The sequence below is a fragment of the Schistocerca nitens genome, chromosome 4 (assembly GCF_023898315.1).
Source record: "Schistocerca nitens isolate TAMUIC-IGC-003100 chromosome 4, iqSchNite1.1, whole genome shotgun sequence".
Classification (NCBI taxonomy): domain Eukaryota; kingdom Metazoa; phylum Arthropoda; class Insecta; order Orthoptera; family Acrididae; genus Schistocerca; species Schistocerca nitens.
In genome coordinates, this window is record NC_064617.1 from 967016830 (window position 1) to 967041539 (window position 24710).

Here is a 24710-nt window from a genome sequence, read left to right on the forward strand (position 1 = left end):
CTGTTCCAACAGGACAATGCACGTCCGCATGTATCCCGTGCCACCCAACGTGCTCTAGAAGGTGTAAGTCAACTACCCTGGCCAGCAAGATCTCCGGATCTGTCCCCCATTGAGCATGTTTGGGACTGGATGAAGCGTCGTCTCACGCGGTCTGCACGTCCAGCACGAACGCTGGTCCAACTGAGGCGCCAGGTGGAAATGGCATGGCAAGCCGTTCCACAGGACTACATCCAGCATCTCTACGATCGTCTCCATGGGAGAATAGCAGCCTGCTTTGCTGCGAAAGGTGGATATACACTGTACTAGTGCCGACATTGTGCATGCTCTGTTGCCTGTGTCTATGTGCCTGTGGTTCTGTCAGTGTGATCGTGTGATGTATCTGACCCCAGGAATGTGTCAATAAAGTTTCCCCTTCCTGGGACAATGAATTCACGGTGTTCTTATTTCAATTTCCAGGAGTGTATTTTAAAATTCGTAAGTTGTAAACTGCAGCGAGTTCTTAAACATTCTTAATTTATTGCCGTTCTTGGCGTATAAGGCCTTCAGCCGTGATCACAGTGGCTTGTTTTTAAAACATTATCTGTTGTATCTGTATTTTATGATGATTTGCTAAATTGTAACGCACTGAAAACACTATTATTTTACACAGTTGTTCATTCCTTCATTAATAACGTGTGGTTTTTTATTTATTGTTGCGTCTGAAATTACTGGTTTAAAATAAATTGTGTATAACTGTAAAAGGCAACCGACAGCAGCTGACTACGGCCCCGTCCACAATCGTAACCGAACCCTGCCTACCAGGTCTCAGTATCTGTTGATTCGCGTCTGCTGTTTCAGTCCGGCATGACTCTATGCCGACTGATTTTATTTTATTTTTAGTTTCCTTGTCCGTAACAGCATCTCTCCACTAATAGTCACCACACACGCGATCTGAGGCGTCCAGTGTTCTCGGGTGTACTGCCGGATGCCGTCGTCGGGCAGTACCCCCGAGAACCTCGGAAGAGTCATCAAACACTTTTTTTGACGTGATACACGGCCATCCCCCCTCTCTGGTATGGCTGCACAGCTGTCGCCGCATCCCACATATCTGTCGCCATCCCTTTCTATCTTACAATGCCACCGCCCTTTTTCTCATGGCCTAATTCACCCCACCTAACAAGGCAGTCTCCGGTCTTCCTCTTCTCTTTCTTCCCTGACGATGGTACATCAAGATGATATTTGGCTGTATCATTCACATTGTACATCCATGCCGGTCGACCTTCCGTTCCTCTGTTTTATCTCTGATGCTTTCGTCAGTCTGCGTCTTTCCCGTATGTATAACTCTACAACTCTCAATACGTTTATTTTTGTTTCCAGCAGGCTCGCAGCACTCCCATCCTTAAGTTATTATAGACTACATAATACTTCTATATAGCCCCTTGTTTGGTTTCGAACTTGACTTAGAACACCGTAACAGAGAGTTCAAATTTCATGTCTTCCAATCCTAAAACAGTAAATTCTAATAAAGCAACAGCGAAAGCGAACTTCCCATGAGGTTTAGTGGCTAGCTTTCGTGGCTAGGGTCGATAAGATACTGGAGACCATTTCAAATTTTTGTTGGTTGGTTGGTTGGTTGGTTAACTGGCTGACTGGTTCATTTGGGGGAGGGGACCAAACAGCAAGGCCATCGGCCCCATCGGATTAGTGAAGGAAATCGGCCGCACCCTTTCAAAGGAAGCAATTTGCCTGAAGCGATTTAGGGAATCCACGGAAAACCTAAATCAGGATGGCCGCACGTGGGTTGAAACCGTCGTCCTTCCGAATGCAAGTCCAGTCTGCTAACCACTGCGTCACCTCGCTCGGTTTTTTTTTTTTTTATGTCCGGAACGGGGTCTACTCAGCCTAATGAGTGCAACTGAAAAGCTACTCGAATATAAAATATCGACGCGCAAGTCACCGAAGTAGCACTACGTCCAAAGACTATCACCAGTCATCATGATGACACCTGTCGTGTATTTTATTAGTAGCAAAAGTATCAGCCGTTACTTTTTCTGGTTTTCGAGTGCGAGATGCTTGACTTACTACGACTGTGAATCTTATTCTCTGCGAAGTTCCAGACCAGTTGTACGGGATTTAGTTCTAAATGGTATGGCAGCAGTAGGTAGGGAACTACTTTCTTACAAAATTTTGTCAATGGAATAAGTAGAAGAAGGCTGGTGCTCCTTAATTAATGCCAAAAGTCCGTTGAACCGTTCTGTGTCCTCTGAACGCCTGACACATACCACCGGATATAGTTTTTAAAATTAAAAGAGTACAACACTTACTGGTATTTTATTCTAATTCTCAAATCCTCTACTGCTTACGAAGAACCCCTCGAGTGCGAGGTCGCAAAAGGCAATGATGTTTACGCCATTCGGCGCCCCACATATTGGCTACCAAGCAACCCAATACTGGCTGCTAATGACAGCAGGGGGCAGGACTGCATGTATCCAATGGTGAGCACAGCATGAGGCTACGGAGCGCCGTGGAAATGCTTAGTGACAAGCAACTCTCAACAGTGTCAAAGCAGAGCAATGGCAACGATAAACAAAGCATAATATGTGGTGTCACCGCCAGACACCACACTTGCTAGGTGGTAGCCTTTAAATCGGCCGCGGTCCATTAGTATACGTCGGACCCGCGTGTCGCCACTGTCAGTGATTGCAGACCGAGCGCCACCACACGGCAGGTCTAGAGAGACTTCCTAGCACTCGCCCCAGTTGTTCAGCCGACTTTTCTAGGAAAGGTTCACTGACAAATACGCTCTCATTTGCCGAGACGATAGTTAGCATAGCCTTCAGCTACGTCATTTGCTACGACCTAGCAAGGCGCTATTACCAATTTATATTGAGCTTCTTATTACTGTACCGTCAGACCGATGTTCTACAGTTATGGATTAAAGTTAAGTATTACATCAATTACGTACTTTATTTTCTACTAAAAATTCCCTTAACTGTTCCAGACCTCACGCCAGTCTGCGTGTAATTAAACGCGTGCATTTCGGCCTCCTCTAGCAACACGGTGTTGGCTCTTCTGCCAACACAGCAAAATATCTCCTACAACAGTTGCCGAAATTTATATTTCGTCAAAAAGGAACACAAGGAGTCGCACAGAGTGTGAAAGACGTGGCAAATGAAATATTAACGTTTCTGCAAGATGCGACGGTGGTATGTGTGATGTGTACGCTCGACTATGCAGACAATGTACATGCAGATTACAATAATGTCGATACGTGCTTAATAAGTGGAAGTGATACTGAAGCAAGTGTCGAACCACGGACAAGGAGCCACAAATCCCACGTCCAGTGAAACACAGTAAAGAACAATCGTTGTCCACGGAGTGGGTACTAAAAATAATTACGTAAATGGAAGATTATCCACAGCATAGCAAAAAAAAAGGCGCACCCGTTACAAAAACTGGTGTTTGCGCTTTTCAAGGATGCTTGATACAATTTACAGGATATGGATGATAGTGACCTAATACGTTATGCACATCAAACTGCGCGCGACACGCATTATAGTGATGTCAAGGGAAGCAGCTGCATAACTTCGAACAGTTCTACAGGATTGGAAGACATACGAGGTGCATTCAAGTTCTAAGGCCTCCGATTTTTTTTCTCCGGACTGGAAAGAGATAGAAACATGCGCACTGTTTTAAAATGAGGCCGCGTTCATTGTCAATACGTCCCAGAGATGGCAGCACCGTACGGCAGATGCAATTTTACCGCCAGCGGCGAGAATGAGAACTGTTTTAAATACTTAAAATGGCGACGTTTTCCTTACTTGATCAGCGTGCATTCGTTTTCTGAATTTGCGTCGTGTGAAACCAATTGGAATTCATCAACAGTTGAAGGAGACGTGTGGTGATGGAGTTATGGATGTGTCGAAAGTGCGTTCGTGGGTGCGACAGTTTAATGAAGGCAGAACATCGTGTGACAACAAACCGAAACAACCTCGGGCTCGCACAATCCGGTCTGACGACATGATCGAGAAAGTGGAGAGAATTGTTTTGGGGGATCGCCGAATGACTGTTGAACAGATCGCCTCCAGAGTTGGTATTTCTGTGGGTTCTGTGCACAAAATCCTGCATGACGACCTGAAAATGTGAAAAGTGTCATCCAGGTGGGTGCCACGAATGCTGACGGACGACCACACAGCTGCCTGTGTGGCATGTTGCCGAGCAATGTTGACGCGCAACGACAGCACGAATGGGACTTTCTTTTCGTCGGTTGTGACAGTGGATGAGACGTGGATGCCATTTTTCAATCCAGAAAAATATTTTGAAGAAAAAATTCCTTCCTGCACTGCAACAAAAACGTCCGTGAAAGGCTGCGCGTGTGCTGTTTCACCAAGACAACGCACCCGCACATCGAGCTAACGTTATGCAACAGTTTCTTCGTGATAACAACTTTGAAGTGATTCCTCATGTTCCCTACTCACCTGACCTGGCTCCTAGTGACTTTTGGCTTTTTACAACAATGAAAGATACTCTCCGTGGCCGCACATTCACCAGCCGTGCTGCTATTGCCTCAGCGATTTTCCAGTGGTCAAAACAGACTCCTAAAGAAGCCTTCGCCGCTGCCATGGAATCATGGCGTCAGCGTTGTGAAAAATGTGTACGTCTGCAAGGCGATTACGTCGAGAAGTAACGCCAGTTTCATCGATTTCGGGTGAGTAGTTAATTAGAAAAAAAAAAATCGGAGGCCTTAGAACTTGAATGCACCTCGTAAAATAACGAAATTTCAAAGCGTCAAGTTTGAGATGCACAGCAAGCTGCGGAATCAACGAGAAAATCTCTAAACGAGATAAACAACCTTATCTCATAGTTCAGTAAGGAATTTGTTATGAACTACGACCAAACCGGATCAAGGAGAGAAATGCATGTGAAAGAAACACTGGAAATCTGAGATACCAAGAGAGTTGTATCATGATCAACTAACATCAATGCCTTAAAGCATTCGTGTACAATTTTGCCTACTGTTGATCTGCCTGGTTAATTGGCTCAAAGTTTTTTATTATGCTGCCCCCCCCCCCCATCCCACCCTATGATACTTTCTCGTGTTCGTGATCTTACAAGAGCAGCAGACCATTTTTACGTCACAGCAAGCAAGAGGGGAAACTGGCGGTTTAGTGGATTGCAACTATGGCAAGAGCACTGCTTTTGGCCAACTGCTGGTAAAAAATAACTTGTTGATGGTAAAAATAACTTGCTTTTGCACGATTCCTGGTCTGCGTACAAAAATCAAGAGCGAACTGTCCCTCCTGAAAAATGTGTGACGTTGGAATTCATACCATCTGAAACCACTGGATAAATTCAGCCTCCGAATGTTTTTTTTTTCCCGTACCTATGAAACACATTACCGCACTACCTGCTGCTACTGCTTAAAGGGTGGCTAGTTTGCCGATAAACTCCAGGACAGACTACACGAATGCATAAGGACCGCACTCCTCTACGTCGCATCGTAAGCACCATCGCCGACGTAGACTAGCTGAACATCTGGCCAGCCTCCTTACTACGCAGGTCGGGCATTGTCAGCACCACATCAAGAATACGACAGACTTCATCTGTCGAATTAAGGTGAGCCGGAACGATCAGTCTCCTCCATGTTAATTTTAGCAAATAGAAGAAACATTTTTTCTAAAACCAATAAACGTATTACTCTGAAATTTGGACTACATGTTCAGTGAATATTTCTATACGAAGTTATAATGCCATGTTAAGAAATATTTATTGGTTTTTGTTTTACAATTTTTTTAAACACATGCTTATTTTTTTCTCTCTAAAATTTTGCACGTTTTCTTCAATAACTCTTGAATTATACGAGGACAGTTCAATAAGTAATGCAACACATTTTTTTTCTCGGCCAATTTTGGTTGAAAACAACCGGAAATTTCTTGTGGAATATTTTCAAACATTCCCGCTTCGTCTCGTATAGTTTCATTGACTTCCGACAGGTGGCAGCGCTGTACGGAGCTGTTAAAATGGCGTCTGTATCGGATGTGCGTTGCAAACAACGGGCAGTGATCGAGTTTCTTTTGGCGGAAAACCAGGGCATCTCAGATATTCATAGGCGCTTGCAGAATGTCTACGGTGATCTGGCAGTGGACAAAAGCACGGTGAGTCGTTGGGCAAAGCTTGTGTCATCATCGCCGCAAGGTCAAGCAAGACTGTCTGATCTCCCGCGTGCGGGCCGGCCGTGCACAGCTGTGACTCCTGCAATGGCGGAGCGTGCGAACACACTCGTTCGAGATGATCGACGGATCACCGTCAAACAACTCAGTGCTCAACTTGACATCTCTGTTGGTAGTGGTGTCACAATTGTTCACCAGTTGGGATATTCAAAGGTTTGTTCCCGCTGGGTCCCTCGTTGTCTAACCGAACACCATAAACAGCAAAGGAGAACCATCTGTGCGGAATTGCTTGCTCGTCATGTGGCTGAGGGTGACAATTTCTTGTCAAAGATTGTTACAGGAGATGAAACATGGGTTCATCACTTCGAACCTGAAACAAAACGGCAATCAATGGAGTGGCGCCACACCCACTCCCCTACCGAGAAAAAGTTTAAAGCCATACCCTCAGCCGGTAAAGTCACGGTTACAGTCTTCTGGGACGCTGAAGGGGTTATTCTGTTCGATGTCCTTCCCCATGGTCAAACGATCAACTCTGAAGTGTATTGTGCTACTCTTCAGAAATTGAAGAAACGACTTCAGCGTGTTCGTAGGCACAAAAATCAGAACGAACTTCTCCTTCTTCATGACAACACAAGACCTCGCACAAGTCTTCGCACCCGAGAGGAGCTCACAAAACTTCAGTGGACTGTTCTTCCTCATGCACCCTACAGCCCCGATCTCGCACCGTCGGATTTCCATATGTTTGGCCCAATGAAGGACGCAATCCGTGGGACGCACTACGCGGATGATGAAGAAGTTATTGATGCAGTACGACGTTGGCTCCGACATCGACCAGTGGAATGGTACCGTGCAGGCATACAGGCCCTCATTTCAAGGTGGCATAAGGCCGTAGCATTGCATGGAGATTACGATGAAAAATAGTGTTGTGTAGCTAAAAGATTGGGGAATAACCTGGTGTATTTCAATGCTGAATAAAACAACCCCTGTTTCAGAAAAAAAATGTGTTGCATTACTTATTGAACTGCCCTCGTACAATATTTTTTTTTTTTTACAATTTGTTAAAAATGAAGTAAAAGAAGTAACCAACATTGTGTATAAATTTCATTGATATACCGTTAACAGTTTTTGAGGAAATGTTCCTCAAAGGTGAAAATTTTAAAGTTACGGGAAATGTCTTCCAAAGTTTTTTAATACGTTCCCGCACCATATCATCGATTATCAGCATCCTCTTCTTTTTCCTGTGTTGGTTTCCTTTTCACTGGTCTTTTCTTCCCTTTTGCTCCATGTTGTAGGCTTTTGTCTATTCTCCCTGCACCTCTTTGTCTTCCTTCATCAATTAGGTGCATCGTGGAAATGGTGTTGTGTCCTGGTTGGAAACCTAAACGTTTCAGCACATCACATTTGATAATGTTTCCTTCATTGTATGTTGCCACTGCATCATACACTCCGAAATGCAATGCTTTTATCTGTACAAATACTCTTTTGGGAATCCTAATCCAAATTAAATTGTTTACACTTCCATTTGGATTTTGTGTTTTCCCATGTAAACACTTTTCCAATAAACTTGGCTGTGATGACTCTCTGAATATGGGCTTAATTACATCAATTACAGCATTTGGCAAACTGTTTTTATGGGCATATTCCTTTCCTGATTGGTACTTACACCATGAGTCATCACCTGTGGGGCACAGTGCATGTTGTGGGTGGTCATTTGTTGATGCAGTATGAAAAAATAAAGCCCATACTGCTCTCCTCAGGCCGGCCGGTGTCGCCGAACGGTTCTAGGCGCTACAGTCTGGAACCGCGCGACCGCTACGGTTGCAGGTTCGAATCCTGCCTCTGGCATGGATGTGTGTGATGAGCCTTTTATTTTTTTGCTCTCCTCATATACTCAATGCTTCTTGCATTTTGCCTAATTGCACACCCATAATACCTCTGCAATCTATCAATTGCTTCATCTGTCAATATTCCTCTTCCTCCAAGGGTCTTACCATCACTAAGCTTCTGGGATCCTAATGTCTGCTTTAGTTTGCGCAAGCGAGCCCCCATGCGCTTCTGCCCATGTGCAATGCACTCCTGTTTTTTAATGCGAATTTCATTGCCAAAAGGTTTGAGTTCCTCTACAGCTTTATATCCCTTAGAATCACCATCTCCTAGATAGTTAGTGTATCGTACGTTGTGCCACTCCAGTGATCTGGAACAAATTGGTTTCACTCCCTCTACTTCCATCGGTCCACTCGGGCCGTGAAAATTTGCTTCACAACTTTCACTATTTTCGTCCTTGGTATTGCCCTTACAGCTACAATGTTTTGAGAGACTAGCAACACCAATTACTTTGCAACTGTCTCCACTGGTAGCTGTCACAGCTCCATTTAGAGGTTTATGACCTCTACGTTGCCATGATCCATCTAAAGCAACAGTTAAATCTTTACAATTCCCATTATCTGTCACAGCTTCTTTAACTGCTTGCTTCATTGCTTGAGCGATATCTTCAGCAGAAGATCTCACCAATTAATTATAAAATTCAAACTTGGTTGGTGGTTTTGTCACGTTCATAATTCCACATACCGTTGTCCCTGCAGCACTGCTCTTGCCAATGCAAAGCAAGCCATACACTAGCCTATTTATATCACAGACCTTCTTTCCATTATTACCACTATGAGGAATACTGTTAGAATTAGAAAACGAAACTTCTGCAGCATAATACGTTATGTTTCAGAATATTAGAGAGCAAGGAAATGTTAATTATTTCATTCACATCACTACTGTCACTTTCATAGTTTTCAAATTTTTATTTGCTGTCACAAAGTTTCTTGCTGGAAGAAGTTCTATCACATTCATTTGGAGTTGTTGGTGAAGCAGTCTGAGCAGCATCTCCCTTCGAAACAACAAAAGATTTCTTCTTCCACTCATTGTGCCTTTTCTTAAACACTCGATTGCTGAAACGGGGCATATTGATATCCACAAACCAAATACGTAAAACAGGTACAAGCAAAATTCGTCAAATGCGCACAACTGAGCAGCTAAACAACACAGAGCAAACTCCACAAGTCAACACATACGGTATAGCGTTTACGTTTACCGCTATGAACAGCCACTTGTCACAGAGATAAAGACATACAACGTTCGAAAACAAAACACTGTCTAATTCCTCAAAGATACCCTGCTTGCAGCCAGCGAGCGGCGCCGTCACAGGCGACACACCAAGTTGCTACAAACGTTAACGCGGCGCGTCAACTTAGCAACGATAAAAAACACACTTACATTTCACTTACAAGGGTGAAACTTGTTTTGTTTTATTCAGAAAACTCCCAATAATTTTGTAATGGAAAACCAAAAAAAGTTAATTTTGTCATTTTCATCGTTCCAGCTCCCCTTACATGCTTGCGTGTTCAGTCATTGACTTTGAACAAAAGGCAAAGCGGCCTTCACATATATTACTTGTCATTGAAAGTATCTTGTAGTAATATTTGTGCAAGTTATGCTGGGAATGATTTCATCATCGGTTTCCAATCAACGACGTTGTTGATTTTCAGTACCGGCCAGACACCGGTTCCACGGTACTATTTTCACTCGTGTGGCAGAAAAAAGGACTAATATTCTCATACAGCACTCTCTATAGCACATACGAGGTGCATTCAAGTTCGCCGATGTTTTTTCTCCGGACTGGAAAGAGATAGAAACATGCGTATTGTTTTAAAATCAGGCCACGTTCATTGTCAATACGTCCCAGAGATGGCAGCACCGTACGGCAGATGCAATTTTACCGCCAGCGGCGAGAATGAGAACTGTTTTAAATACTTAAAATGGCGACGTTTTCCTTACTTGAACAGCGTGCAATCATTCGTTTTCTGAATTTGCGTGGTGTGAAACAATTGAAATTCATCGACAGTTGAAGGAGACATGTGGTGATGGAGTTATGGATGTGTCTAAAGTGCGTTCGTCGGTGCGACAGTTTAATGAAGGCAGAACATCGTGTGACAACAAACCGAAACAACCTCAGGCTCGCACAAACCGGTCCGACGACATGATCGAGAAAGTGGAGAGAATTGTTTTGGGGGATCGCTGAATGACTGTTGAACAGATCGCCTACAGAGTTGGCATTTCTGTGGGTCCTGTGCACACAATCCTGCACGACGACCTGAAAATGCGAAAAGTGTCATCCAGCTGGGTGCCACGAATGCTGACGGACGACCACACGGCTGCCCGTGTGGCACGTTGCCAAGCAATGTTGACGCGCAACGACAGCACGAATGAGACTTTCTTTGCGTCGGTTGTGACAGTGGATGAGACGTGGATGCAATTTTTCAATCCAGAAACAAAGCGCCAGTCAGCTCAATGGAAGCACACAGATTCACCGCCACCAAAAAAATTTCGGGTAACCCCCAGTGCTGAAAAAATGATGGTGTCCATGTTCTGGGACAGCGAGGGCGTAATCCTTACCCATTGCGTTCCAAAGGGCACTACGGTAACACGTGCATCCTACGAAAATGTTTTGAAGAACAAATTCCTTCCTGCACTGCAACAAAAACGTCCGGGAAGGGCTGCGCGTGTGCTGTTTCACCGAGACAACGCACCCGCACATCGAGCTAACGTTACGCAACAGTTTCTTCGTGATAACTTTGAAGTGATTCCTCATGCTCCCTACTCACCTGACCTGGCTCCTAGTGACTTTTGGCTTTTTCCAACAATGAAAGACATTCTCCGTGGCCGCACATTCACCAGCCGTGCTGCTATTGCCTCAGCGATTTTCCAGTGGTCAAAAGAGACTCCTAAAGAAGCCTTCGCCGCTGCCATGGAATCATGGCGTCAGCGTTGTGAAAAATGTGTACGTCTGCAGGGCGATTACGTCGAGAAGTAACGCGTTTCATCGATTTCGGGTGAATAGTTAATTAGAAAAAAAGTCGGAGGCCTTAGAACTTGAATGCACCTCGTATGTATTTTCTTTTCGAAGCATGAATCCCGTGCAGTAACAGATTCAGTTTCCACCATAAAACGAAGCGAAATTACAAGTAAATCAATACCATTAGCTGCTGACGAGCGTTGATATACATCAACGGGGACAGTTGAAAATGTGTGCCCCGACCGGGACTAGAACCCGGGATCTCCTGCTACATGGCAGACGCTCCATCCTTTTTTTTTTTTTTAATCTCATTTTGTTCGTTTTCGTTCGTTTAATCTGCTCGTTGCGGACGTTGCAAGACACCCGTTTCAGTTCGTCGTTGATCCTTAACTCAATTATTTTTTATTACAGAGGGCAGCTAACCCTCTGACCGAACACGCTGAGTTACCGTGCCGGCACCTCATTTGAGCCACCGAGGTCACAGAGGCTAGTGCGACTGCAGGGACTTACCGCCGGCACGCTCCCCGTGAGACCCACATTCTCAACTTATAGTCAAAAATGGTTCAAATGGCTGTGAGCACTATGGGACTTAACATCTGTCACCAGTCCCCTAGACTTAGAACTACTTAAACCTAACCACCGTAAGGATATCACACACTTGCATGCCCGAGGCAGGATTCGAAACTGCGACCGTAGCAGCAGCGCCGTTCCGCACTGAAGCGCCTAGAACCGCTCGGACACAACGGCTGGCAACTTATAGTCCACACACAATATTCGTTGTGCTCCTGCCATTATACCCGTTACTCGCGGCAGAGAATCCAACGAGTCCCGTAAGAGTTCAGGCAAATCGTGTGCATGCGTACTGAAGGAGGTCATCAGCCGGTTAGCCTTAACGATATGTCCGAAAGAACAGATGCCATCTTCATATAAAATGAAATTGTCATTTCGTGACGACTGTTGTCTACATCTGTCTCATTCCTGTCATTTAAATTAGTTAGTTCAACTGAATCGCGTCTCCGAAAATTTTCGTTTCTTCAGACAAAGCGGAGGGAGGAAACGCTTAAAGCCGTGCATGAGACTGCGCTAGGTCAACAGGTACTGAAGTTTCGCTTATAGGGGCTGATGGCCAGCTTCTGAAACAACAGCCTCGGCGCTTGGCAGTTGGCCGGTTCGTTTGTCCGCCGCATAACGCCGCCCGGCGCCGCGAAATTGCTGAGCGCGTACAGGCGGTTACCGTCTCGCGCATACAGACGAAGTGTTCCCACGCCGCGCTGCGACAGACGGCAAGACAACGCCTGCACCTTCGTGTACAGCCAAGGCGACGCCCACTCCTTTTTTTTCCTCTGACAATCCTAACGGGACATGTAATCTAAGACTGTCCTTATGGCTTTCCCACGGCTCCTTAAATCGAGTAAATTGAAAAACAGGATGATTCCCTAGAGCATCGCTCGCGCGAAACTCGCATATACTGAGACGTGCGTGGGTCGCGCTCGTGCCATCTCTTATTTTAAAATCCGTTTTTTTGTGTTGCCACTTCGTTATGTTACACTACTCGCCATTGAAATTGCTACACCACACAGATGACGTGCTACAAGACGCAAAATTTAACCGACAGGAAGAAGATGCTGTGATATGCAAATGATTAGCTTTTCACAGCATTCACACAAAGTTGGCGCCGGTGGCGACACCTAGAACGTGCTGACATGAGGAAAGTTTTCAATCGATTTCTCACACACAAACAGCAGTTGACCGGCGTTGCCTGGTGAAACGCTGTTGTGATGCCTCGTGTAAGGAGGAGAAATTCGTAACATCACGTTTCCGACTTTGATAAAGGTCGGATTGTAGCCTGTCGCGATTGCGGTTTATCGCATCGCGACATTGCTGCTCGTGTTGGTCGAGATCAAATGACTATTAGCAGAATATGGAATCGGTGGCTTCAGGAGGGTAATACGGAACGCCGTGCTGGATCCCAACGGCCTCGTATCACTAGCAGTCGAGGTGACAGGCATCTTATCCGCATGACTAACGGATCGTGCAGCCACGTCTCGATACCTGAGTCAACAGATGGGGACGTTTGCAAGAGAATCATCTGCCTGAACAGTTCGACGATGTTTGCAACAGCGTGGACTATCAGCTCGGAGACCATGGCTGTGGCTACTCTTGACGCTGCATCACAGACAGGAGCGCCTGCGATGGTGTACTCGACGACGAACCTGGGTGCACGAATGGCAAAACGTCATTTTTTCGGATGAATCCAGGTTCTGTTTACAGCATCATGATGGTCGCATCCGTGATTGGCGACATCCCGCTGAACGCACATTGGAAGCGTGTATTCATCATCGCCATCGCCATACTGGCATATCACCCGGCGTGATGGTATGGGGTGCCATTGGTTACACGTCTCTGTCACCTCTTATTCGCATTGACGGCACTTTGAACAGTGGACGTTACATTTCAGTTGTGTTACGACCCGTGGCTCTACCCTTCATTCGATGCCTGCGAAACCCAACATTTCAGCAGGATAATGCACGACCGCGTGTTGCAGGTCCTGTAAGGGCCTTTCTGGATACAGAAAATATTCGACTGCTGCCCCGGCCAGCACATTCTCCAGATCTCTCACCAACTGAAAACGTCTGGTCAATGGTGGCCGAGGAAGTGGTTCCTCACAATACGCCAGTCACTACTCTTCATGAACTGTGGTATCCCGTTGAAGCTGCATGGGCAGCTGTACCTGTACACGCCATGCAAGCTCTGTTTGACTCAATGCCCAGGCGTATCCAGGCCGTTATTACGGCCAGAGGTAGTTGTTCTGGGTACTGATTACTCAGGATCTATGCTCCAAAATTGCATGAAAATGTAATCACATGTGAGTTCTAGTATAACATGTTTGTCCAATGAATACCCGTTCATCATCTGCATTTCGTCTTGGTGTAGCAATTTCAATGGCCAGTAGTGTAGTTTCAATTTCTTTTGTCACTGAGTTGCTGCTTTGTCTGCCCGTCAGCGGCAGCAGCAGCGCCTATCGATACAGCCCTCACGTGTTATCTTTGCTGCACTGCTATTACTTCTCAGTTGACGTCTGTCGTGGAGGGAATTGGAACGTGCCAGGAGGGCAGTTCGGACCTGCCAGTCGCCGAGCTGGAAAGCGGCACTGGTTCAGTCTGGTTGGAGCAGCAGTGAGGCCGGGATGTCCACGGCTCGCCCGACCGTTGCCGCCACGCATCACTTGAGCTGGGGACGGCCTTCGTGGATCGTCGGTCGGTCGTCCTACTGGACGTGGTTGGCTCGCCGATCGCTTATGGGTTGGCTGTGTGTGTGTGTGGTGTGTGTGTGTGTGTGGTGTGTGTGTGTGTGTCGGGCTCGTCGATCGCTTATGGGTTGTGTGTGTGTGGTTGTGTGTGTGTGTGTGTGTGTGTGTGTGTGTGTGTAAGTGTGTGTGTGTGTGTGTGTCGGGCTCGTCGATCGCTTATGGGTTGTGTGTGTGTGTGTGTGTGTGTGTGTGTGTGTGTGTGTGTGTGTGTGTGTGTGGCTCGCCGATCGCTTATGGGTTGTGTGTGTGTGTGTGTGTGTGTGTGTGTGTGTGTGTGTGTGTGTGTGTGTGTGTGTCGGGCTCGCCGATCGCTTATGGGTTGGCTGTCTGTGTGTGTGTGTGTGTGTGTGTGTGTGTGTGTCGACTCCAGATTTGTCTTCGTGATTGCACAGCCACTGCTGAGTGTCGTTCAAGTCTTCGTGCAAGTGTTTGCGAAACTGTGTATGTAGTTGGTGCCATTTCCACTTACAACTTGTTTTAAATGTTGACGACGTACTGGCAATGAGTCGGTCGGTTGGAGCGGATCAGCAAGCAAAAGTCTCCGCGCGACGCAGTCGGCCGGGCCCACTGTTGGTCTCTACGCGGTGTCGGAGCGTGTGGGGGCTGTTCCGAGTGCTACGAGGTTCGTAGCTCAACGACGCAGGACATGAAAGTTGAGTGGCGATTTTATTACCGAAGCCACATCTGTTCATGTTTTCCCCTTGGTTGGTGGTTCGCTTTTGGCCGTATTCCTGGGAGCAACAGCGAGTGTTCCGAGTTGCTGAAGATTTAGCCGCTGTGTGGTGGAATTAACTATACAGGGTGATTCAGAAAGAATACCACAACTTTAAAAATGTGTATTTAATGAAAGAAACATAATATAACCTTCTGTTATACATCATTACAAAGAGTATTTAAAAAGGTTTTTTTTTCACTCAAAAACAAGTTCAGAGATGTTCAATATCGCCCTCTCCAGACACACGAGCAATATCAACCCGATACTCCAACTCGTTCCACACTCTCTGTAGCATATCAGGCGTAACAGTTTGGATAGCTGCTGTTATTTCTCGTTTCAAATCATCAATGGTGGCTGGGAGAGGTGGCCGAAACACCATATCCTTAACATACCCCCATAGGAAAAAATCGTAGGGGGTAAGATCAGGGCTTCTTGGAGGCCAGTGATGAAGTTCTCGGCCGTCCAGAACTTTTCCCTTTGCACAAACACCCATTCTCTGTAAACTGTTTATACCAACGTTTAATACACCACCTATCAGGAGGTTTAACACCATACTTCGTTCGAAATGCACGCTGAACAACTGTCGTCGATTCACTTCTGCCATACTCAATAACACAAAAAGCTTTCTGTTGAGCGGTCGCCATCTTAGCATCAACTGACGCAGACGCCTAGTCAACAGCGCCTCAAGCGAACAAATGTACAACTAAATGAAACTTTTTAGCTCCCTTATTTCGCCGACAGATAGTGCTTAGCTCTGCCTTTTGTCGTTGCAGAGTTTTAAATTCCTAAAGTTGTGGTATTCTTTTTGAATCACCCTGTATTTCTTTTGCTTGTGCCTTTGTCCCGCAGGTGCCGTAGTACTAATTTTGCAGTTAGTCGTGTTTTTACGTTTTTGGTCATCACTGTAAATTGTCTGGTATCAAGTTTGGTCAAATGAAGATTGTTAATCGGATTGTGTAAGTCAATTCAAATAAGAAAGCTGTGCACAGTGCAAGTGCCGGATAACGCCGGGCTTAGGCATCTTTTAAAGGTTTTGCATAACTTGTAAAAACGTCAGTTAGAAAAAATTCCTACGCGCACTGTTTCATAGACAGGAAAATATGCTTCGAACTGAGGAGCAACTAAGTCATCCTCCAGAATGAATTTTCAGTGCGCAGATTGTGTGCGCTGAACAGAAACTTCTGGCAGATCACATCTGTGTGCAGGAGCGGGTGAAATCGAAAAAAGTGTAGTACCAAGGGAACATAGGTTAAGAAGTGAGCCTATTTACTTCGCCCACAACAACAACACAGGAGAACGCACCACAACTTCAAAACTGTAAGTTACACACAAAAAACGTGATACAGACTCATTTCCGTTCGTAAATGCGTAACAAACAGAAAAAATGAATTATGTTTTGCTGTTTGCAGATGACAAGTTGTATATCGTGTAGCAGAAAAGCTACCAAAATAAATGGGAAATAACATCACGCTTACATCCACTTTTCGCCAGTTACGCTATAAATGGAACTTTGGCATAACGTTACAAACAACACAAACGTTAATATGTAACAATTTTACAGTTAAAAATAAAGATTAAGCCCACTGACAATAGCAAGGAAGTGCTGAAACATGTACGGGTGGAACAAAGCAAAAAGAGGTGTCTTGAATAAGGCGGTACTTCTCATCCCATTTTCGTAGCAAGCACGGACACAAGAAGAGGAAATGCACCACAAGATGATCCTGTATGTGTTTCATTATCTTACACAGCTTAATGGATGTTGGTTGGTTGATTTCGGGGAAGAGGACCAGACAGCGAGGTCATCGGTCTCATCGGATCAGGGAAGGATGGGGAAGGAATTCGGCCGTGCCCTTTCAGAGGAACCATCTCGGCATTTGCCTCGAGTGATTTAGGGAAATCACGGAAAACCTAAATCAGGATGGCCGGACGCGGGATTGAACCGTCGTCCTCCCGAATGCGAGTCCAGTGTCTAACCACTGCGCCACCTAGCTCGGTTTATCTTACACAAGCAAATGGTCCAAGTGCCTCAGATCTCCAGTCACAAGGACGGACATAGGGAAAGTGTAACGTAACTGTCTCCCAGTAATAAAAAGTGCAGAGTGGGTGTACATTTCTGATTCCCGCCGTCTCCCCCTGTAATACAGACAGACCGTTGGTACTCACTCTTTCCGGCGGCGAGCCCTGCGATGCGCTTCCAGCCGCGGCGCTTCCAGAAGCCGCCCTGCTGCTGCTGCTGCGGGGGCGGCGGCTGCTGCTGCGGCCGGGGGAAGGAGGCGGAGGAGCGAGACGAGGAGGCGCCGCTGTAGTAGGAGCCGAGCCCCGAGTCGGCCTCGTGCGCGTGCGAGTGGGAGTGCGTGGGCGAGGCGGGCGTGAGCAGGTCGTCGGTGGGCCCCACGGCCAGCAGCTCCTCCAGCAGGTCGGCCGGCGGCGCCACCGACGGCGGCATCAGCATCGCCTCCACAGACAGGTTCAGCTCGCCCAGCACGCGCTTGTGGCCGTGCTCCACGCGCCGCACCTGCCAAGCCGACACAAACACACACCAGTCAGCCAGCCAGCCAGCCACCTAGGGCGCGGAGCAGCGGCCGCACCGTAGGACGGCCGACTCGGCCGAGTCACGGTCACCACTCACCAGCAGAGCACGGCATCCGCGTGGCGAGCCGAGCGAGCGCCAGTCGTTTGTTGGGGGGTTCAAGGTAGAGATGGGCAAAACTGTTCTTTTCAGAGATCGGATCAGAACTGTTCACTCCCTGAAATGAACTAGCTCTTTTTCATGACTCACCACTCATTCACAATAGAAAATAAATGGAAGGCACATTGCCCTTTAAACTTGGTTTATTCCAGTACTATACCTCTATTTTGATCTTATTTGATCCTATTTTGAAGTAACACAGATAATGAGTAAGAATTTCGTATTGTTTATTGAAATTTCCCCGAAACGACAAAGTTTTTGATTATTGATTTATTTTGCACTATCATGGTTTTTTGGGTCATCAGAAAATGTTGTAACTTGAGATTTAAATTAACAATATATTTGCCTATAATGTATTAAAATTTCATTAACCTCGTACAAATACACCGCAAGCCACATATTTTTAAAGTGAACGTTTCCTTCTGAAGACGCCTAAAATCGTAAAATCCGTACCAGAATAAAAATATATATATATATATAATATTTGACTGTAAGACTAATGTGCTGCATATAGCCTTATGCAGAATAAAACAAGGAAAATATTGGTGTATCACATTTTGCGATACGTTTATCGGTTCGCTCGTAATTAAAGCGTAAATTCGAGTGTCTGTAATAAAAATCCTATAGTAAGAGGAGTCGTCAGGAACCTAATCTGATCAGTTTAAACAAATAAAAATAAAATAAAAACAAATCATGTATACATAACATAATAACGTAATATACATAGCGGTATTACTACGGAGAACAATATCCAGTATAGACGAACTCCGATGCAGAGGCGCTGAGTCAAGCTGGTCGAGCCGCGAGCTGTATTGCTGCGTGAGCTAAGACCGCAGAGACCAGAGTGACACCTGAGTTGCTTTGCTCAATGCTCTGGCTAGAGTCGAGAACAGTGGGCGAGTTCCGAGGGTGAGGGGAGCGGTGAACGGCCACCAGTCACCCGCTCCGAGACAAATCGTCCGTTCTCTTGCGAGCAGGTTGTTGCAAGTAGTTCTTATGTTCTCCGCTAGGAAGCTCTCTGTCTTGTTGCTCGCATCAACCGCCCAGAGGGCAGGATGTGCGAATCAAACGATCGCCGACGGAGTGCGATGCTAAGTTAAGCTGCGCCAGACACTGCACGCGACAAAGGAAGCACAGAGACGGCATGGCATATGTGAAACACAAAATCCAATGGGGCACTGCACAATGCACACAGCCAAGGCAGAAGCAGGGCAGAGGCCGGCGCTGGCTGTGTTGTGTGGCGTGCAGTGTGCTCTGACCAGCAGAGGCCCCGCTGATATGCTCTCTCTCTCTCTCTCTCTCTCTCTCTCTCTCTCTCTCTCTCTGTCTCTGCTGTGGGAAACGGTTGGAGCTACCGTTCTTTTTTTCTGAATTATTGATTGTTCACTCCTTTGAAAGATTCAACTCTATGAATCAGTTCAGGAGCGGATCCCCCATCTCTAGTTCAAGGTCCACAGATCGTGCTCATCTACTAACCTCCCCCTTACTAATCGACCCATCCTGCTTGGGATGTAAAATATGACCGTGGATCGCGTGTATACCTAATGGAATTTTTCTAATTGCATAAGGCTATCTTTCCCGAAGAAGTAATACCGATAAGTGGGGGGAAAGTGTACAACCGATCTTTCTGACAGAAAAGCCTACTAAAAATAAAAAAGTAATTAAACCGAACAAGGCTACAATTTGGAAAAATCAAAGTTATTTTGTGCATTCACTCACGAACAACACATTAGACTCCGATGATATAGTTGCGGAACAGTTCAGAGAAAATTTGAGTCTCGTAACAAATAAATACCCCACTCATACGGTTATAGTTGGTGGGGACTTCAACCTTCCATCGATATGTTGGCAAAAATACTTGTTCAAAACCGGTGGTAGGCAGAAAACATCTTCCGAGATTGTCCTACATGCTTTCTCCGAAAATTATTTCGAGCAGTTAGTCCACGAAACCACGCGAATGGCAAATGGTTGCGAAAACACACTTGACCTCTTAGCCACAAACAATCCAGAGCTAATAAATAGCATCATGACTGATACAGGCATTAGTGATCACAAGATCGTTGTAGCTAGGCTCAATACCGTTTCTTCCAAATCCACCAGAAACAAACGCAAAATAATTATATTTAAAAAATCGGATAAAGTGTCACTAGAAGCCTTCCTAAGAGACAATCTCCATTCCTTCCGAACTGACTATGCAAATGTAGACGAGATGTGGCTCAAATTCAAAGATATAGTAGCAACAGCAATTGAGAGATTCATACCTCATAAATTGGCAAGAGATGGAACTGATCCCCCGTGGTACACTAAACAGGTCCGAACTCTGTTGCAGAGGCAACGGAAAAAGCATGCGAAGTTCAGAAGAACGCGAAATCCCGAAGATTGGATAAAATTTACAGACGCGCGAAATTTGGCACGGACTTCAATGCGAGATGCCTTTAATAGGTTCCACGACGAAACATTGTCTCGAAATTTGGTAGAAAATGCGAAGAAATTCTGGTCGTATGTAAAGTACACAAGCGGCAAGACGCAGTCAATACCTTCGCCGCGCAGTGCCAATGGTACTGTTACCGACTACTGTGCCGCTAAAGCGGAGTTATTTAACGCAGTTTTCCGAAATTCATTCACCAGTGAAGACGAATGGAATATTCCAGAATTTGAAACACGAACAGCTGCTAGCATGTGTTTCTTAGAAGTAGATACCTTAGGGGTTGCGAAGCAACTCAAATCGCTTCGTACTGGAAAGTCTTCAGGTCAAGATTGTATACCGATTAGGTTCCTTTCAGATTACGCTGATACAATAGCTCCCTACTTAACAACCATATACAATCGCTCGCCCACCGATAGATCTGTACCTACAAATTCGAAAATTGCGCAGGTCCCACCAGTGTTTAAGAAGGGTTGTAGGAGTAATCCCTCGAACTACAGACCTATATCATTGACGTCGGTTTGCAGTAGAGTTTTGGAGCATATACTGTATTCAAACATTATGAATCACCTCGAAGGGAACGATTTATTGATACGTAATCAGCATGGTTTCAGAAAACATCGTTCTTGTGCAACGCAGCTAGCTCTTTATTCGCACGCAGTAATGGCCGCTATCGACAGGGGATCTCAAGTTGATTCCGTATTTCTAGATTTCAGGAAAGCTTTTGACACCGTTCCTCACAAGCGACTTCTAATCAAGCTGCGGGCCTATGGGGTATCGTCTCAGTTGTGCGACTGGATTCGTGATTTCCTGTCAGGAAGGTCGCAGTTCGTAGTAATAGACGGCAAATCATCGAGTAAAACTGAAGTCATATCAGGTGTTCCCCAGGGAAGCGTCCTGGGACCTCTGCTGTTCCTGATCTAGATAAATGACCTGGGTGACAATCTGAGCAGTTCTCTTAGATTGTTCGCAGATGATGCTGTAATTTACCGTCTAGTAAGGTCATCTGAAGACCAGTATCAGTTGCAAAGCGATTTAGAAAAGATTGCTGTATGGTGTGGCAGGTGGCAGTTGACGCTAAATAACGAAAAGTGTGAGGTGATCCACAAGAGTTCCAAAAGAAATCCGTTTGAATTCGATTACTCGATAAATAGTACAATTCTCAAGGCTGTCAATTCAACTAAGTACCTGGGTGTTAAAATTACGAACAACTTCAGTTGCAAAGACCACATAGATAATATTGTGGGGAAGGCGAGCCAAAGGTTGCGTTTCATTGGCAGGACACTTAGAAGATGCAAAAAGTCCACTAAAGAGATAGCTTACAGTACACTCGTTCGTCCTATGCTAGAATGTTGCTGCGCGGTGTGGGATCCTTACCAGGTGAGATTGACGGAGGACATCGAAAGGGTGCAAAAAAAGGGCAGATCGTTTTGTATTATCACGTAATAGGGGAGAGAGTGTGGCAGATATGATACGGGAGTTGGGATGGAAGCCATTAAAGCAAAGACGTTTTTCGTCGCGGTGAGGTCTATTTACGAAATTTCAGTCACCAACTTCCTCTTCCGAATGCGAAAGTATTTTGTTGAGCCCAACCTACATAGGCAGGAATGATCATCAAAATAAAATAAGAGAAATCAGAACTCGAACAGAAAGGTTTAGGTGTTCGTTTTTCCCGCGCGCTGTTCGGGAGTGGAATGGTAGAGAGATAGTATGATTGCGATTCGATGAACCCTCTGCCAATCACTTGTAACGCCGGAAATGCATATCCTCCTGTTTCCATCTATTGTACTATAATTTTTTTTCCTTGTTTTGTTACCTCAAGATATGACATTTCTGTCTCTTTATATATTGTAATTGTTTACTGTTTGTATATATATATATTTATGCATTTATGTTGGTTTGTTTTGGGAATATTATTTGTATTTATACGCTGGGTCTGGCCTAGGGAAAACTATGCTATCGAACGAATACATCGATAGGTCGTGTGAAGAACCGAAGTGTTGAGGATCTTTGGTAGTGTTAATTCTGTCGTGTAGAGCGAGAGCAGAGGGAGAGTCTGGCTGGGGTAGTGCAGTGGAGCAGGTGTGTTGTGTGACGCTCCCGCGAGTTGCCGCGCTTTCGGGGTTGGGCAGCATGTAATTGCGCTCGACTTGCTATGATAGTTTCTGACACGGTGTCGCGGACGGGAAGCATTAGCTGCCGCACATCAAGAGCCCGTTTCGCCTGGTGACCGTGTCGAGAAGAAGGCGCGCCAACATCCAGCTTCTGCAATAGCGACGGCCGACAATGAGTGATTGTCGCCACCTCCTCGATCGACGGCTTCAAACCTTCAATCAACCAACAAGGAAGACTGGAAGCACGTAAAGTTTTAGAACTGTATGGCAGACCTCAGCTTTTCAAACTGTTCAAATCACAAAATTACAGCAAGGTAGCATGAACCTTTGTTGCTCATTGTCCAAATTGCATTACCAAGCAGGATCCCTTCCTTTTCCGGAATGAAGCCGAGTGTCGTTGAAATTCGAACGCCAGCATCATTCGATTTCACTGCTTTAATTTCAAAGTTCAGTTAAGGTATTCATAGCTGGCTACAATATTTAGATTACACAAGCACAAATTAAGAGTGCGAGTTTTGTTAGCATATTTTAGCTTACCTGTGACTGCAGCTCAGCTTAGTACGTACTAAATTTTACTATTGTTTATTGTTCAGAATCATTTAATTCAAGTTCAAAGTTAAATCTCTTATTTCTAAATTGGGTAGATTCAAGTATCTTTTGAAATTATTGTTGAGGTAGTCCAAGACTAACCGTATTTTACTGAATTTCGATGTGCTTAAGAAAGAAAGCTCACTATTAACTTCAGTCACTACATTAACTTTCGATTTTCCGGTTTTATTAATTCTTTTGCTAAATTAAGTCAGAGTGTAGCGAAATTTATTACTTCTGACAAACTTTCAGTTTTCACACAACACGTGTCAACCTTCAGTTGCCACGCTTCTAGTGCTAATTATATGTGTAATAACCTTTCTTTTTCAGTTACTATAGTAATTGTCCAGAGGACTGGCGACCGTAATTTCCCCCAAATCTCAAATATCTAATTACCGCTAGTTAATTGTTAACGTAACGGCCGCACATTTACTTTCTTTATTAACTTTACCCCTTTTCAAAATTAATTTCCACCAGTTTCATTTGCATTTTTCCTTTCATTTAGATGTAACCCTTTCCTCCCTCTTTACCGACAGATTAACTTCGGTGACGATTGCTTTTCCCAAATTTCCATTAGGTACACGCGGTTTAATTTTTCACTGTCATTAAGGTCGATAAGTGAGGGGGTGGTTACACACGTAAATGTTAACTGCAGAGTAATCATGTAGATGTAGATAGAAAAGGAGTACCACTGATCATGAATCCAAAAGTTACACTAATATACGAATAGGAAATAATTATGATCGCCAGCCCACTAGGGCGATTTACTTCCAAAATCCTGTACAAGATGATGGGAGAGGAAAACATTTATTATTAAACACTGACGTGGCAACTGAAGGTTGTCACGTTTTTTGACACTAATGTTAAGTGAGTATGTAATGATAAAAGAGAACTGAGAAGTCACTTTTACGTTAAGATTGTCATTAAATTTTGAAAAAAGGCAATCGAATAATGATTTGAAAATATGTATGTTAGTATTGAAATTCGTTACGTGAACAATGACTTTCAGAGACCTCAACATAATGTCATCAAAGAAATTTAGAGATAGGTAAGCACTTTTTATGGTGCAGTTACGTAATTTTCAGATTGGATTTCGTATTATTATCTGAACAAACAAATGAGCTTTTTTTCCTGACTTGAACAGAATAAAATACTAGAATACATACCAAATCAAACAGCCATGTGCTCCAAGCTATATGTAAAATAAATAAAACATCCCCACTCTTAATTTGTGCATTTTCTTTAGATTCGGATGTTATCCAGTGATAGATTCTCAAACTTCGGTTAGCATATAAGGAAAAAAGGCAACAAGGACCCTGCTTGGTAACATTGTCTGGGGACTATGAGGACACAAACGCCCTGAATTTAACTGATTATTATTTAAATAAAGTTCATTAATCAAATCACATTCAGTTGTGCTGCTGGGTTAACCATTAATACTTTCTACCAATGAACAGTCTTACTTCAGTGCTGAGCGTGCGACGAAACTCGGAGCCGACTACGAATCTGTGTTGCTGGAACTGCTGCTGTTGTTGAAGACGGTAGCATCTTGTAGGGCCACGACAGGAACGGGCAATCGTACTTAATACAGCCTCTTCCGCCCGTCCACTGTCCTTCCTCCTGCTACTAATCATCTGGCCGGCGCGCGTACATGATGCCGCCGAAAATGGTACTCTGTACTCGTCTACCGTGAGAGCGTTGACACCACACTTCCGCACACTACAAGCGCTGGAACCCGTCTCTCTCTCTCTCTCTCTCTCTCTCTCTCTCTCTCTCTCTCTCCCCGCGCGTTCTGCGCAACAACTCCCTACCCAAAGATTTTACAACCAACAAGCACTGCTATTATCGTTGCTAGTCTACATCTACACCCATACTCC

At 45.0% G+C, this 24710-nt stretch overlaps 2 protein-coding genes across 2 annotated transcripts in view; both read right to left on the reverse strand.

The window, feature by feature from the left end:
* The window catches only part of LOC126253646 (rho guanine nucleotide exchange factor 10), a 579883-nt gene extending 562635 nt beyond the window's left edge, over positions 1-17248 (reverse strand). The window contains exon 1 of the mRNA XM_049955149.1: positions 17181-17248. The gene's annotated coding sequence lies outside the window, so the exon portion shown is untranslated. The remainder of the gene's footprint in view (positions 1-17180) is intronic.
* Positions 1-24710, reverse strand: part of LOC126252727 (uncharacterized) — an 84823-nt gene that overhangs the window by 43592 nt on the left and 16521 nt on the right. The window contains exon 3 of the mRNA XM_049953629.1: positions 17181-17532. Within this exon, the coding sequence (XP_049809586.1) occupies positions 17181-17532 (352 nt within the window). The remainder of the gene's footprint in view (positions 1-17180; positions 17533-24710) is intronic.